Source organism: Pristis pectinata, chromosome 21 (genome assembly GCF_009764475.1).
Source record: "Pristis pectinata isolate sPriPec2 chromosome 21, sPriPec2.1.pri, whole genome shotgun sequence".
NCBI classification, from domain to species: domain Eukaryota; kingdom Metazoa; phylum Chordata; class Chondrichthyes; order Rhinopristiformes; family Pristidae; genus Pristis; species Pristis pectinata.
In genome coordinates this window covers 2,480,379-2,497,990 of record NC_067425.1, presented here as the reverse complement: position 1 = coordinate 2,497,990, position 17,612 = coordinate 2,480,379, and the positions used below count along the sequence as shown (strand labels likewise).

General features: G+C 50.2%; 1 protein-coding gene across 1 annotated transcript in view; it reads left to right on the top strand.

The window, feature by feature from the left end:
• The first annotated feature begins 3,208 nt into the window (after window positions 1-3,208).
• Window positions 3,209-17,612, top strand: part of LOC127581275 (phosphatidylinositol transfer protein alpha isoform-like) — a 58,985-nt gene continuing 44,581 nt past the window's right edge. Inside the window, exon 1 of the mRNA XM_052035495.1 lies at window positions 3,209-3,315. Within this exon, the coding sequence (XP_051891455.1) occupies window positions 3,239-3,315 (77 nt within the window). The 5' untranslated portion in view covers window positions 3,209-3,238. The remainder of the gene's footprint in view (window positions 3,316-17,612) is intronic.

Genomic DNA, 17,612 nt, shown 5'->3' with positions numbered 1-17,612 from the left:
GGAATTGAACCTGGGTCGCTGGCGCTGTCATGGTGTTACACTAAGTGCTACACTACCATGGACTGGTTCCTTTTAAGGTTGGACGAGCAGCTGAGGTAAGGGGGCCCCAGGGCCTGACAGATGTAATAGCTTGACACTTCCTGCACTACTACAATATCCTAGTCTATCAGACTTCCCTGGAGTACCTAGAACAGGCCCTTTGGTCCACCGACTCTGCGCTGATCATGGTGCCAACCTAACTAAAGGCTGTCCCCAGATAACAAACGGATTCCGTTCCTACAGATGTCCCTAAGTCGACTTTGTCCGTGAGTCAGAAAGTACACAGAAATCACTCGACAGGGTAAGCTAACCTCCACAGTATTGCAAACAATGGCATTAAAAACACACCAGTTTTGCCATTCGTAGAAACAAATGTACGCATGTACTTCAGATGTGGAATTTAATAATGTTATGGGAGCTCGTTTGATGTATGTGTGCCCATAAATCGGGTGTTCATAACCTGGGAATTGCCTGTAACCCTATTTGCCTGCACATGGTCCATATCTCACCAACCTGTCTAAATAACTGTCAAACATTGTTATCGTATCTGCTTCCACCACTCCCCAGGCTCTGTGTAAAAAACTGCCTTTTAAATCTCCTTTAAACTTCTCATCCTGAACCTATGTCTTCTTGTATTTGAAAGTTCCACTCTGGGACCATCTACTCCTCCAGATGCCTCTCAGAATCAGAATCAGAATCAGGTTTATTATCACTGACACATGTCGTGAAATGTGTTGTTTTGTGGCAGCAGTACAGTGCAGGACATAAAGACATAAAATTACTGTAAATTTCAAACATAAATAAATCGTGCAAAAGAGAAATAATAAGGTGGTGTTCATAGGTTCATGGACCATTCAGAAATCTGGTGGCGGAGGGGAAGAAGCTGTTCCTGAATCATTGAGTGTGGGTCTTCAGGCTCCTGTACCTCCTCCCTGATGGTAGTAAAGAGGGCATGTCCCCAGTGGTGAGGGTCCTTAGTGATGGATGCTGCCTCTTGAGGCACCACCTTTTGAAGATGTCCTTGATGGCAGGGAGGGTTGTGCCTGTGATGGAGCTGGCTATAACCCTCTGCAGCCTCTTGCGATCCTGTACATTGGAGCCTCCATACCAGGCGGTGATGCAACCAGTCAGAATGCTCTCCACCGTACATCTGTAGAAATTTGTAAGTCTTTGGTGATGGACCAAATCTCCTCAAACTCCTAACGAAGTAGAGCTGCTGGCGTGCCTTCTTCGTGATTGCATCAATGCGCTGGGCCCAGGATAAATCCTCCAAGGTGTTGACGCCCAGGAACTTGAAGCTGCTCACCCTTTCCACCGCTGACCCCTCAATGAGCGCTGGTGTGTGTTCTCCCGACTTCCCCTTCCTGAAGTCCACAGTCGATTCCTTGGTCTTGCTAACGTTGAGTGCAAGGTTGTTGCGACACCACTCAACCAGCCAATCTATCTCACTCCTGTATGCCGCCTCAGCGCTGCCTGAGGATTACGCCTCTCATAATTTTATCAGGTCTCCCCTCAGCCTCTGATGCTCCAGAGAAAACAATATAAGTTTGCCCAACCTTTCCTTATGGCTAATAGTCTTCATTCAGGCAGCATCCTGGTGAACCACTTCTGCACCCTCTCCAAAGCCTCCATAGCCTTCCTGTAGTGGGGCGACCAGAACTGCACACAACACTCCAAGTGTGGCCTAACCAAAGTTTTATACAGCTGCAACATGACTTCCCAACTTTTATACTCAATGCCCCGACCAATGAAGGCAAGAATACAGTGTGCCTTCCTTCCCACCCTATCCACTTGTTGCCACTTTCAGGCTTGTGTGGAAGTAGATGATCTTTGGGTAAAGTCACATTCATAAAACTTGCTCCCCGACATCTCTCTGGACGTCAATGCTCTGAGGTGTCCTGCCATTTACTCTACATAGGACATAGAATGCAGAACAGTACAGCACAGGAACAGGGCCTTCAGCCCACCATGTCGTGCTGAACTATTTAAACTAGTAATTAACGCCTAATTAAACTAATCCCTTCGGCCTACACAATGTCCATATCCCTCTGTTCCCTGCACATTGCAAAATTACACATTATACTTGACATCACATGCAACATCCCACCCTTGTCCGGATTTAATTCTATCTGCCATTTCACTGCCCAAATTTCCAACCACATCCTGCTGAATCCTTGGACAACCTTCCTCACTATCCACACCACCACCCATTTTCATGTAGTCTGTAAACTTACTAATCATAGCACCTACATTTTCATCCAGATCATTTACATTACAAACACAGGTCCCAGCACTGATCCCTGCGGAACACCGCTGGTCACAGACCTCCATTCACAAAAACACTCGTCCACTACCACCCTCCGTCCTCCAGGACCAAACCAATTTAGTATTCAATTGACCAACTCATCGTGGATCCCACGTGTCCTGATCTTCTGGATCAGCTGACCATGAGGAACCTTGTCCAATGCTTTACTAAAAGTCCATGTACACAACATCCACTGCCCTCCCTCATCAATCTTCGTCGCCTCCTTGAAAACCCTCAGGTGAGCCAGAATAAGTCAAAAAAACAGACGGCTGGAGATCAGCATCTGTGGAGGGAAAGGAATTGTCGATGTTTTGAGTCCAGGCCCTGCGACTGGTCCTGACGCAGGGTCTCGACCACCATCCCTCTGCCTCCACAGACGCTGCTCGACCTGCTGAGTTCCTCCAGCAGCTTGTTTCTTGCTCCAGATTCCAGCACCTGCAGCCCCCCGTGTCTGCAGCCCCAATATCCAGGCTGCCCCAGACTCCTGGTGTTCACCTGCTATTGGATAAGGTGAGTGTGAGCTGACATGCCCCCTGCCCCCCCTCAGCCCCGGACCCCCGGGGACCAGCCCCCCAGCCCCGGACCCAGCCCCCGGACCCCCCGAGGACCAGCCCCCCAGCCCCGGACCCCCGGGGACCAGCCCCCCAGCCCCGGACCCCCCGAGGACCAGCCCCCCAGCCCCGGACCCCCGGGGACCGGACCCCCAGGAACCAGCCCCCCAGCCCCGGACCACCAGAGACCACCCCCTCCACTGGGTGCCGCGGACCGTTCCGCTTTAAGGCCGCCTCATCCCAGCCGTCTGACGTCACCTGCTCATGAATAATCAATCAGGCGCGGCCGACGCGAGGTGGTGAGGCGATGATGTCACGACGCAGGTTGGCCAGGTGATGACGTATGGCCCCGCCCCCCTCTCCCTCAGTAGTAGCGGCGGGTGAGCGGGCGGTCGGGACGATGGTTCTCATTAAGGAATTGTGAGTGGGAGCCCGGCCCGCCCGGCCCCCCCGGCCCCGGGGTCCGCCTGGGGGGTGGAGGCACGAGTGGGCGCGGAGGGGCAGGGGGAGGGTGAGGGCCCGGGGGGGGGGCATTGGGCTGGGGGAGGCAGAGGGCCGGGGACGGGTGGGGGAGGCGGGGAGGTTCGAGTGGGGTGGAAGGGATACGGATATTGGGCGCGGGGGGAAACAGGGGAAAGGGGAGGGGTTGAGGGTGGAGTTGAGGGTTGGTGCTGGGCCTGGGGTCCGGGGATAGGGGTGGGTCTGTGTCTGGGACGGCCTTTCACTTTCTTTTTTCCCCCTTTGCCCCACGTCCTGTTCTCTCCCCCCCCACCCTTTGCCCCACGTCCTGTTCTCTCCCCCCCCACCCTTTGCCCCACGTCCTGTTCTCTCCCCCCCCACCCTTTGCCCCACGTCCTGTTCTCTCCCCCCCCACCCTTTGCCCCACGTCCTGTTCTCTCCCCCCCACCCTTTGCCCCACGTCCTGTTCTCTCCCCCCCCACCCTTTGCCCCACGTCCTGTTCTCTCCCCCCCACCCTTTGCCCCACGTCCTGTTCTCTCCCCCCCCACCCTTTGCCCCACGTCCTGTTCTCTCCCCCCCCCCACCCTTTGCCCCACGTCCTGTTCTCTCCCCCCCCACCCTTTGCCCCACGTCCTGTTCTCTCCCCCCCCACCCTTTGCCCCACGTCCTGTTCTCTCCCCCCCCACCCTTTGCCCCACGTCCTGTTCTCTCCCCCCCCCACCCTTTGCCCCACGTCCTGTTCTCTCCCCCCCCCACCCTTTGCCCCACGTCCTGTTCTCTCCCCCCCCCCACCCTTTGCCCCACGTCCTGTTCTCTCCCCCCCCACCCTTTGCCCCACGTCCTGTTCTCTCCCCCCCCCACCCTTTGCCCCACGTCCTGTTCTCTCCCCCCCCCACCCTTTGCCCCACGTCCTGTTCTCTCCCCCCCCCACCCTTGGCCCCACGTCCTGTTCTCTCCCCCCCCCACCCTTTGCCCCACGTCCTGTTCTCTCCCCCCCCCACCCTTTGCCCCACGTCCTGTTCTCTCCCCCCCCACCCTTTGCCCCACGTCCTGTTCTCTCTCCCCCCCACCCTTTGCCCCACGTCCTGTTCTCCCCCCCCCACCCTTTGCCCCACGTCCTGTTCTCTCCCCCCCACCCTTTGCCCCACGTCCTGTTCTCTCCCCCCCCACCCTTTGCCCCACGTCCTGTTCTCTCCCCCCCACCCTTTGCCCCACGTCCTGTTCTCTCCCCCCCACCCTTTGCCCCACGTCCTGTTCTCTCCCCCCCACCCTTTGCCCCACGTCCTGTTCTCTCCCCCCCACCCTTTGCCCCACGTCCTGTTCTCTCCCCCCCCACCCTTTGCCCCACGTCCTGTTCTCTCCCCCCCCCCCTTTGCCCCCCGTCCTGTTCTCTCCCCCCCCACCCTTTGCCCCACGTCCTGTTCTCTCCCCCCCCACCCTTTGCCCCACGTCCTGTTCTCTCCCCCCCACCCTTTGCCCCACGTCCTGTTCTCTCCCCCCCCCACCCTTTGCCCCACGTCCTGTTCTCTCCCCCCCCACCCTTTGCCCCACGTCCTGTTCTCTCCCCCCCCCACCCTTTGCCCCACGTCCTGTTCTCTCCCCCCCCCACCCTTTGCCCCACGTCCTGTTCTCTCCCCCCCCCACCCTTTGCCCCACGTCCTGTTCTCTCCCCCCCCCACCCTTTGCCCCACGTCCTGTTCTCTCCCCCCCCCACCCTTTGCCCCACGTCCTGTTCTCTCCCCCCCCCACCCTTTGCCCCACGTCCTGTTCTCCCCCCCCCCCACCCTTTGCCCCACGTCCTGTTCTCTCCCCCCCCCACCCTTTGCCCCACGTCCTGTTCTCTCCCCCCCCACCCTTTGCCCCACGTCCTGTTCTCTCCCCCCCCACCCTTTGCCCCACGTCCTGTTCTCTCCCCCCCCACCCTTTGCCCCACGTCCTGTTCTCTCCCCCCCCCCACCCTTTGCCCCACGTCCTGTTCTCTCCCCCCCCCACCCTTTGCCCCACGTCCTGTTCTCTCCCCCCCCCACCCTTTGCCCCACGTCCTGTTCTCTCCCCCCCCCACCCTTTGCCCCACGTCCTGTTCTCTCCCCCCCCCCCCCTTTGCCCCACGTCCTGTTCTCTCCCCCCCCCACCCTTTGCCCCACGTCCTGTTCTCTCCCCCCCCACCCTTTGCCCCACGTCCTGTTCTCTCACCCCCCCCACCCTTTGCCCCACGTCCTGTTCTCTCCCCCCCCCACCCTTTGCTCCACATTCTGGTCCCCTCCCCCTTCTCTTCTCTTCCCTTCCAATCTGATCTCCAGTCTCAATACTGGCCTTTCCTACTTCCTCCTCCTCTTTTCCCTCCCCCAAAACCAAGATCCCTTCTCCCCCATTTTACACACCACCATTCTCCTCCTATTTCACTGTGAACCTTGAAACTGCCGGGAGTGGGATTTGTGATTTACTATCCCCTCTCCTGACTCTGAGCCTTTCCTTTCATTATAACGCCCTAATCTGCATTGACGTGCAACTTCCTCAGCCACCGGTATCGTTTGAGGGTTATTTTCTGTAACAAGGGGTGTCTCTGTTTGTGACCATGTGTCACCATCTGTACCTGTTCTCCCAAACCCTCTGTTTTTCCCAAGGTGGTTGATGCTTTTATTGAAAATAATTTTCCTTCCTGTGGTTAATGTTCCATTTAATGAGGTTTCAAAAAACTTTGGAGGAGAATTGGATGAATATAGAGAGGAAAAACATGTCATGCTGTTGAGTGACAGCAGCAGGGGGTGGCTAAATGGAGATCATGTTCAGTAAGGCAGCATTGCATCAGTGGGCTGAATGGTCTCATCAATTGTATCAATGCGTTCGTGTGAGAGGATTAAATGTACATTGTGGGTTTGTCTGATGTTTGTATTAAGGTGTGGCAGTTGCCTGGAGTTGGGATTAGGGGACTGTGAAGTTAATGTCCTCTGTGATGCCTCAAGATGGAGGCTGAAGTGGTTTCACTTTGGCTTCTGCACTATATCACGAGACAAAACTTCTTTTTGTGGTCTGTGTAAGGGCTGGCCTGGTGAGTGAGGATTTCCTTCCTGATGAGCAATTGTCCCCAACCTCACGCCAGCATTTCTGGAATGAGAGTGAGCTGAGACTTGGCTGAATCCTCTTATTGTCCAAGTGTTTGTGATCAGATCTCCCCCTGCACTGAAGGGGGTCCTGTCAAGGTTGTGATTCATTGATGTGATCCTCTGGGCAGGGGAAGGTTGGAAAAGAAAATGGTGTCTGACATCTTTAGCATCTGAATTTGCTTAAAACATTTTAATTTAACTCTCATCATGACAAGATGCTTGGCTCCCCTTGAATTCTGCCCAAGGATTTAGTAATGGCTCCTTTGAATGACACACAGTATTATTCTGCAGGTACTGAGTCACACTTTGCAATATTTGTACAGGATGATTATCAATGTACTCCAAGAAGTCTCCCTATAACACCAGATATTTGGGGCTTATGTTTGTATATTTATAGTGCATGTTGTCTTAGTAACTAGGAACAGGACTTCTAATTGTGAAGTAGGTGCATTGTTCTGTACCAACAATGATATAACTTTGGTATTGCTTTGCTTGCTCTCCAACTGTTTTGAACATTCTCATTATTATGCAGAACAGTAATTGACAAGTTGAACCAAATATTAGGGGCCCTGAGAGCTTGGATCTGGTTAGCATTTAAACTTGTTGACCATTTCTTAAATCAGTTCTAACACTCCTTTCTCCATAATACAGCCTTGTCCTTCACAGAACCACAGTGAGAAAAAGGGTGAAGCATTATCTTTGATGGGGTAACAGTGGTTGTTTGATGGTGTTGGAGAGCACAGAAATCACTCGGTTTTCTGGCTGTGAAGTTTGACAGCCCATTGTACTTTGGAACCAGCTTGCTGGTTTGCATTGGGCTCTGATCCAGCAGCACTGCAGGGTTAAAACACATTGAGTTGTGTTGATAACCCTTCATGCCTTTTCGCATCCTGAACCGTGATCTTGTCGAGCCTTGCAATGTCAGATCTGTGCTCTCCAATTCAGGCCTCCTGTGCATTCCCATTTTAATCACTGCATCTTCAGCTGCCATGTTGTGGAGCTCTGGAATTCTCTGCCCAAAGCTCTCGGGCTAAATTGTTTCTCCTCTCTTCAAAATACAAATACCTTTTTTGGGCTTTGTGGTGTCAGATTATCTCTGAGTGCACTCCTGTTACAGAACATTGGGAACTTCACTTTCAAGTTCCCCTGCCAGGGGGAAGAATTGAACTGCGGTGTGGTGCTGTTCCTTCATTCCAAACATATGAGTTAAGCAGCATGTTGAGGACGGGGTCAGTAAGTAGCCTGGGTTCTGACTGAGGGGGAAAAAAGCCCTCAATGAGTCTTAAAATAGTAAGTGACAAACTGCACTGTACCTGTGCGCACACAACACATGCTCAGCAGTGCGGTTCTAGTGTTCTATCGTTATAGAACTGCCCCAACTGATGCAAGTCTACAGTGTTCCACGGTAGTAGTCCTGTGCCACCCGTGCTGGGCTCCAAATGTTAGTGACCGACGTATCCCAGCAATTCCATGCCCCAGTGGTATGGTGAGGCTGGGCCCCGAAAGTACTCTTCCACAATCATGGCACACCCTATCTCACCTCCCAGCATTACAAGTTGAGACACATACTCAGCTGGTACTCTTCCCAGTGTTAAGGTGACAAACTGTGTGCACTAATATTGTTGCACTGTTAAACAAACCAGCCTGTCCCCACCGGTACAGTACCCCGCTGTTATACGGCGAGAGACCTGTCCCCACTGGTATAGTACCCCGCTGTTATACAGTGAGAGACCCGTCCCCACCGGTACAGTACCCCGCTGTTATACGGCGAGAGACCCATCCCCACCGGTACAGTACCCAAGTGGCGTGGCTGGTAGAACTGCTGCCTGAGCTCCATTGCTGAATGTGTGGAGTTTGCACCTTCTCCCTGTGACCCTGTGGGTTTCTTCTGGGTGCTCCGGTTTCTCCCACATCCCAATGACTTGTGGGCTAGTTTCTTGGCTGCTGTAAATTGTCCCCAGTGTGAGGTGAGTGGTAAGATCTGGGGGGTGCTGAAGGGAATGTGGGGAGAATAAAATGGGATTAGTGTTTTGGGTGTTTGACAGTGTGAGCTGAAGAGGCTGTTCCTGTGCTGGTACAGGAACTAATCTGTCACCACTAGTACTGTACACATCTGTACACTACACATACAGTGACAGAGCCTTTCCCACCAGTGCTGTACTTTGGCACCATACACTTAGGAGTGGTTTCTCTGGATGCACCCAGGTTTGGAATGTAGATGTATAGAACCACGTTGCTGGCTGAGTGAAGCTCTTCACACACCCTCAGTTTCAGTTTTTATTTGCTAGTGCCAGTACTGCAGAAGGCTGCTGAATCCTTTCACTTCTTAAAGGGAGTCTCACCTCGGTGCTCAAGTTCTTGGTAAACACAATGTGTCATTGATGTCTTATGTTTTGAGTTTCTATACATCACACATTAAGTAGTGGTTTTGTCAAGAAACCAGTCTCCAAGCTCCACAAAGGAACTTTGGTACTTGTGGCCAAAGAGGTTGGTTTACAGTCCGAGAATTCTGTGGAAGGAATTCCAGAGTGTAGCTTGGCAGCTGAGAGCCACGGTTGTCGGTGACAGGACTACAGTTGTGGATGGAGGTAGTATAAAGTTCTTGAAGGATTGCTGAGGTTTTGGTTAATAAGGAAGGAGATCAGATCCTTGAATTCTTCCCCATTACATCAGTAGCCTAAATGGTGGCCACATTACCTCACCTCGGTGAGAATCAGGGATCCAGAGGTTAAGATGCGTTGGTGGTCATGTCCCTGTACTTGTAGGCCAGAGGATGGGGGAAACTGAATTCATTCTGCAAATAACGCTGGTGTCGGTAAAATTGAACATGAGCTCCTTGTTCTTGCTGCCTTATTTTCCCCCACCCCCTGTTAAACTGAAGCCCTACTGCCCTCACAGGAAGGTGTCAAAGATTCCATGGCACCGTTTCAAAGAAAAGCAGGCCAAGTGTCTGCTCAATATTTATCCCTCGACTAACATCACTCAAGTGGAGCAACTGGTCATTATCTTATTGCTGTTGGTGGGATCTTGCTAAGTGACTAGCTGCACATTTCCTGCATCACAAGCGTGACTTCACATCACCAGTTGCAAGCGCTTTGAGACATCCTGAGGTGATAAGGCATTATAGCAATGTCTTTCTCCAATCATTGTATCTGGTGTGCACCCTTCGTTTTTCTATAAAACACCTTGCATCTTCCTTCCTGCTGGTGACAAGAATGGTGTAAAGTTCTTGAGGAACTGACAGCTGTTTGAGAGAGAGAGATCCTCAGCACAAGGTGTCTTCCTTGGGGAGGTTTAGGGGAATGATTTTAGTTTCTTAAACCACCCATACAAGGAAAGCTTTGGATCCCGCATTGTAACCCTTTGGTTCCCAGTAATGGGCAGCAGAGTGGTGCCGCTGTAGTACCCAGGTTTGATCCTGACCTTGTGCTGTCTACGTGAGGTTTCCTCCCACATCCCAAAGACGGAGGTTGCTGGCTGACGGGCATGTGTGAGAATAGGGTTACAGGCAAGTAAGTGGGGAAATGGGGTGGATGGGATTGCTCTGAGAGCTGTCATACACTGTGTGGGCCAAATGATGGCTTCCTGGCAGCTTTCTGTGTCACAGGAACATGAGATCTGAGCTATTGTTTGTTCTGTACTCTGATGTTAAATTCTCTCTCTCTTTAAGAGACTACAGAGGAGACGGAGTCTCTGCCAAGGGTTTCAGGTTGAGTCATGCACAGAATCTGTGGTGTGAAACTCCTGGCGTGTTCTGTCTTCCTTTTTCCTTTATTGAGAGTTAAATTGTAAGAGACAAGTTTGTTGTGCTGGAAGAGGTTCTGCCTCTCCAAGTGCCTGCTGCTAATACTGACTGCAGCATCCCAATCCGCAGCTTCAGATTGTCCTCTATAAATAGCCATCCTAACTCAGCCCTTGGACAGAAGTACCGTTTCAGACGAGCACTACCTTCCTGCAGACCTAACCTCTGCTGAAATCAAAGCCGCTGAACCGCTACTGCTTTCAGTGGAGTTAACCAGCGCTCTGCCAGTTGCATGTTGTGTGTTACTGGTCTGTGATTCCCTCTCGCCGCCAGTGATTGCTTTTTCCTTCCTCTGCCTTGGGGAAGGAAGGTCGCACAGCACGTGGGCCTTGCCTACGGTCGCAGGCAGGGATTCAGCCATTTCCTCCGAGGGAATTCTTTCCTAATTTCCTCCTCTACATTCATGAAACCAAGGGTAGACCAGGGACGTGCCCATCTGCAACGGCCATCTCGAGTTTCCAGTTGTATGCCATTTTAACTCTCCTTCCCACTCCCACACCGACCTGCTGGTCCATGGCCTTCTCCGTTGCTGCAGAGAGGCCAAACGCCAATTGGAAGAACATCTCGTATTCCCCTTCCCCTTGGGTAGCTTACAACCCAAAGATGTGAACATTTAATTTTCCAATTCAAGATATCCCACAGCCACCTTCCCCCACCCCCATGTACTCCCCTCCCACCCACTCTCACTTGTCCACCTAGTTTTCTCCCTTTGTTCGTCCCTTCCATCTTCTTTCTCTCTGTCCCCCCAGCCCTCCCCATCTGGCTCCACCTGTCACCCACCAGCCTCTGTCCCACCTCCCTTCATACTGTCCCATTTTTTCCAGTAGTCTTTCCTGTTCCCCTTCAGTCCTGATACAGGATCTGCACCTGAAATATTGACGCACCTCTGCCTCCACAGCTACTGCTTGACCCGTTGAGTTCTTCTAGAATTTTTTCCCTACAATAGAGCCAGGCAGTTTTGGTGTGGGGGGTGGAGGTGGGGAGGTTGTTGATAGCTTCCTTCCACAAAGGTGTACCAAATATCTTGAGTGCTTTTCCTTAGGTTGTGGGTGTTGAGCTCAGCTTAACTTCTCTGGAATTTCATTGGCTAAGAGATATGAGGCTAATTTGGAATTGAGATGCTAATTAGTCATGGTCTAATTGAATGTTGGGGCAGATTCAAATGTTTCTTTAAAAGTGAATGCCGGCAGACATTTGAACTGTTGAGCGCACAAACCTGAGTTCTATCTCATAATCCTGAGCAAAAAACAAACTGCTGTAGGAATTCAGCGGTCAGGCGGGGAAAGGGGTGATTGAAACTTCTGCATCAGGAATGTCGGGGGGAGGGATTGGCAGGTGACAGGTGGAACCAGGTGAGGAGGGAGATGGTGGCTGGTGGATGATGGGTAGAGACGGATAAGGAAAGAGAAAGGGACAGGTGGAGGCAGGTGAGGGGGGAGGTAGAGACGGAGGCTGGAAGGGGGAAAAATGGAGGCTGGAGATGCCAGAATCTGGTAAGTAAGGAAGGTGCCAATTGGAACTAGATAAAGGAGGGATGACGGGCAGTTGGGGGAGGGGATAGACCCAGTAGGTGAAGTGTGTGGGTGGCAGGCTGTGGAACCAAGTGGGAAGGGGGAAATAAACTGGGTAAGGGGTTGGGGCAGGGTTTGAAAAAAGTGGGGGAGAGAATCTGGGTGGGTCAGAAAGTGTCCTCCTCCTTGCAGGGCTGGTCGCGCTCCTCCCACAGGCCAGCATCAAAAGCAGTCACTTAATGGCCTTGTTATCAGGGCAGTTGGGACCCTGCGTTGTTTGGTAGGAATCAGCAGGGTTAGACTTGAATTTTCTTTAGTATAAAGGCTGTTATCAGAGTGGAAACAGCCTTTATACTAAAGAAAATTCAAGTCTAACAGAAAGGCAAAGAGCAGGAATTCTCACTGTTCTGATGAGAATTCCTTTTTTAAAAATTGGGTTTATTAACATCCATTAGAATATTTGTGTAATTCAAACATTGTCATCTTTGTCCCAGATTGGGAGTGTTGTGGAATGGAGGGACCTAGTTTGCTGAAAGTGGCATCACAGGTAGACGGTGGTGAATAAGGCATTTGGCACACTGTCTTTCATCAGTCAGGGCACTGGGAGTTGGGAGGTTATCTTACAGTTGTACAAGACATTGGCGAGGCCGCACTTGGAGTATTGTGTACGGTTTTAGTCGCCCTGTTATAGGAAAGACATCACTAAACTGGAAAGAGTGCAGAGGAGATTTAGGAGGATGCTGTCAGTGCTCAAGGGCCCAAGTTTTAGTCAGGCTAGAACTTTATTCCTTGGAGTGTAGGAGACTGAGGGGTGACCTTATAGAGGTGTATAAAATCATGAGGGGTATATATAGGTGCACACACATGGTCTGTTTCCAAGGGAAGGGGAACTAAAAACTTGAGGGCACGGGTTTACAGTGAGAGGTAAAAGATTTAAAAGGGACCTGAGGGGCAGTTTCTTCACACACAGGGTGTTGTGTACGTTGAATAGCTGCTAGAGAAAGTGGCTGAGGCAGGTACAATAATAGTTAAAAGACATTTGGGTAAGTACATGGATAGGAAGGGTTTAGAGGGATATGGGACTAGCTTGGTGGGCAGCATGGACGAGTTGGGCCAAAGGGCCTGTTTCCATGCTGTATTACTCTGACTCTATGCACCACGGGTGTTTGTACCTACCAGTCATGGAAGGCCTCCCGAGAGCCACTGTGCACTCTGCAAGGACACAGGTACATTGAGGGTGGCTACTGACTAGCTATGGGTGGAACCAGTCAGCCCAAGTTTCCATCCTTCAGTATTTACTTATTTCAGAAATCTTGTAAAATTCTTGCATGTTATCAACAGTGACATGATCATTGCCAAATTTCTTTTCTCCTTTCACAGACCATTGATGGTCATCACACTGGGACTGCGTCTGTCTTGTTTGCTTTGACCTGTTATTTATTTTTGATGTCTGCACAGTTCTTTTAGAAGGGGCTGGGAGACGGGCCACTTATTCCCAGGCCTACATGACAAAGGGATGTCATTAATGGAAAGAGCTGCAGCTGTTCTTAAAAAGGAAGTTTTCAGGTTTGTGATGAGCAGACAGCAGTGTACTTCACTGGACAGCTGACAAAATAAGCAGCAATGGTGCCTTGGACTGAGTGGTCAACTGGTGCTTTAATTCTAATAAAATAAAAGCAGAAAGCGCTGGAGATATTCTGCAATGATCACATCGCTGTTGATCTCACACAAGAATTTTACAAGATTTCTGAAACGTCATTAAATTCAGAACGATGGAAACTCAGGCTCACTGGTTCCATCCATATCTAGTCAGCGTACCTGGGTGTCCCTGGACAGTATGCACTGACTCTCTGGAGGTCTTCCATGACCCATAGGTACTCCAGCCCTCTGGCACAGAGTCAGAGTAATACACCATGGAAGCAGACCCTTTGGCCCAACTCGTCCATGCCGACCATGGTGCCTACCAAGCTAGTCCCATTTGGCCCCCATCCCTGTAAACCCCTCTTATCCATGTGCTTGCCCAAATATCTTTTAAATGTACCAAGAGAGAACAGGAGTTAGCATAGAACATTACAGCACAGGCCCTTCAGCCCACGATGTTGTGCCAGCCTTTTAACCTACTCTAACATTAATCTAACCCTTCCCTCCCACATAACCCTCCATTTTTCTATCATCCATGTGCCTATCTAAGATTCTCTTAAATGTCCCTAATGTACCTGCCTCTACCAGCACCTCTGGCAGCAGGTTCCACACACCCACCACTCTGTGTTTAAAATTAAAATCTTACCTCTGATATTCCCCCCCTGTACTTTCTTCCAGTCACCTTAAAATTCTCCCCTTGTGTTAGCCATTTCCGCCCTGGGTAAAAGTCTCTGGCTGTCTGCTTAATCTGTGCCTCTTATCATTTTGTACACCTCTATCAGGTCACTTCTCATCCTCCTTCGCTCCAAAGAGAAAAGCCTTAGCTTGCCCAACCTATCCTCATAAGACATGCTCTTCAATCTGGGCAGCATCCTGGTAAATCTCCTCTGCACCCTTTCTAAAGCTTTCACATCCTTCCTATAGTGAAGTAATTGGAACTGAACACAATATTCTAAGTGTAGTCTAACCAGGGTTTTATAGAGCTGCAACGTTACCTTGCGGCTCTTGAACTCAGTCCCCCGACTGATGAAGGCCAACACACCATACGCCTTCTGAACAACCCTATCGACTTGCGCAGTAACTTTGAAGTTATGTCTCAGATTAACTCTCCATAGATGTTCTGTCACCTACATTTTCCAGCCTTCACATTTCGAGCATCTTCAGGTATTTTTGGATTTTGATTACCGTGTAATTCTGTGATTAATTGTTTGTCATCCTAACCAAATCCCAGTGCAGACTGGAGTTGAGTGAGGCTCTGTCTTCACTCCACTCGTTCATGCTGCAATACTTCCCCTTGTTTCCAATAAGCTTCTGGATGGAATGGGTGAACAAGAAATTGTTTGACCCACACCCATGGTCACTGCAACTGTCATTAACTTGTGGTATGCTGACCACCGTCGATTATGTGATGTTTGGACACTGAGCTCCACGTCATTGACTGCTTCTCAGAGGCATATGAGAGGATGAGCTTTGCACTGAGCATCTGGAAGACAAAGGTACCAATGTGGCCTCGCTGTACAATGCGATGCCCTGACAATCAGATCTAACGAGACTCTGGGAACATGTGGAGCCTCCTGTCAGATGAAATTCGTCGTTTTGTTCAGTGTGCTCAGGAAATGTGTTGAAAACTAAGACACTTCAAACTGAGCAGCAGTGATTCCCATTCCGTCATGTTGCATTGTCTTGTGTCGTGTGCAACCAGTGCTTCCCCCACAAGATCCCCAAATCCATTGACAGGATTTGTCAGTGTTGTCTCCCTGTTCCCACCACCACCCCCCCCCCCCCCCCCCCCACACACACACACACACACACACACACACACACACACACACACACACACACACACACTAAAGCTCTCTGCCCTCTGGTGGGCAGCTCAGTGACTCCACATGCCTGATGCCAGACTTGTTAAGCACGTACTCCTCTCTGAGCTCCATCACAGCATCAGTATGAGGTGACAGAAGAACTGAAAATGGAGGAGCTGCATCTGTAAAGGGGCAGAATGCGTTGAGTCTCTGGGACCGGGGCACGTGGAGAGTCGCCCACCTACCTCGTCAGTCACCTCCTCAAACCATGGCAGAGTCAGTGGATCCCGCTTTAGCCTCATCAGCTGCCTCGTTTCCCCTCGGCGTCTGAGAGTACTGAGTCACCCTTGCCCTGAGGGACTACCTAAGAAAGGTTCTCAGTGTGTGTCAGGAACAGTTTAAATCTGGTTTCACAAGTCAGTCTATGACACCCATTTCTTGGCCTTTCAAAGGTCATTAAGCAGCTGGTATATGGAAATGTCACAAATGAATAACTTAAATACAGTGCCGATAACCAAACAAAATCTCTCCAGACTCTTCAGAAGAGCATTTATCAAATAAGATTTGGCACGAGCCAACATGAGATATTAGGGCAGGCGACTGGATGGTTGGTTCTGAGGTGCCTTAAAGGAGAGTGAGGTGTAGGGAAGGATTTGAGCTGGGACCCATAGTAGTGAAGGCATGGCTGCCAGTGGTGGTGTGATTACATTAGGGGGTGATCAAAAGGCTCGTATTGTAGATATCTTGCAGGGTTGTAGATCTGGAGGAGGTTGGAGAGAGTGGGCAGCAAGATGATGGAAGGGCTTCAAAACAAGGGTGAGAACTGAGGTGTGGTTTAACTGGGAGTCATTCTAGGTCAGTGACACGGGTGGTGTGGTGGTCGACTGGGGAAGTATGAGTTAGATTTTGCAGGTTTTGGGTAGGTTCATGATTATCCTTATTGGAACAAAGGATGATTCTATGGGTCTACTGGGTTAGCTGAGGTGGTGAGGACTTGGGGAATGGTGGAGATGGGTGGGTTTGATTTTGCTGCAGTAAGAAAGCTGAAGGTCATCACAAGTCAAATAACACCAAGGTTACAAAGCGTCTGTTTTCTTCAGACAGTTGTCACAGAAAGATCAAGTCTGGCCAATGTGACCGGGACCAGACTCTGGCGAAAGTTTTTCCAATAATCAGTTGGTCAAAATTTCACCCTGTCTAATACGAGTTGATGGACCGGCAGCCTGAAAGTTTGGAGGCAGTGGAGGAATCGTATGCAGCAGAAGATGCTTTTATTTGTGAAGGAAGCTTTAACCCTTGCTGCCCCTGTCCTGGGTACATTTGACAGAGCAGTGCCTAACCCATCCCCTGGGACTGTGTGTGATGGGACAGTGTAGAGGGAGCTTCACTCTGTGTCTGGCCCTCTTTTAGCCTTTATCCCCAGGCCCCCATTTTATGCATTTTTAACCTTTTTTTAAAAAAAAATCATGAAAAAATCAGCACCCAGAGTATTGAATATAATTTTTATCTTGCCTTTAAATAAAGAATATACTTGCTATAGAGGGAGTGTAGCCAAGATTCATCAGACTGGTTTCTGGGATGGCAGAAACTTGAGAGCTTGAGTAAACTAATATTCTTTAGAGTTTCAAATAATGAGAGATGGCCTGATTGAAATTCTTGTTGGAGTAAATGGGGTGATTGCAGACGGGATGTTGGTTGACTAGTCCAGAACTAGTGCTCACAGTCTCAGAATAACAGCTAGACTATTCAGTACTGCAGTGAGAAAGATTTTCATAAGGTGAAAGTTTAGAATTCTCTATTCTAGAGAGCTGTTGAGCCTCAGTCATGGGTATTTGAATATTTGGTTTGAAGAATCAAAGGATGTAGGAATAGGGCAGGGAAAGAGTGTTAAGGTAGATCAGCCTTGATCTCGTTGAATGGAGGAGGCTTTAGGGGCCTAGTCCTGATCCTATTTCTTGTTATATAACTGTTCCACAAAGCTAGCTGAGTAAATCATTTTAATCCGCTCAGCAGACTTTATTTTCACTAGGAATAAAGGGTTCTGGAACCAATTGTTGGATAGCGTTAGGGGATGGATCTCATTGTAGGGCACACCATTCTCAGTTCCTGTGGCAGAACCCCCACTCTGTGCACTTGCCCAGCTAGGCCATGCACAGAATCGTTATGATACGGGAGGCAACCATTCAGACCTTCGAATACATGCAAGTCGTAGTAATAGCAATCTCATCATTCCAATCCCCACACCCTTTGTAGCCTTGCAAATTATTTTTTAGGTGTTTGTCCAAATCTCTGAAAGGCCTAGCTAACCACTTCTGTCCTACCCACTCCTGATAGATGAGAAGTTGTTTGCTGATGTTCCCCTTGTGCTGTTTGACCAGAACTTTGTCTGTGTCC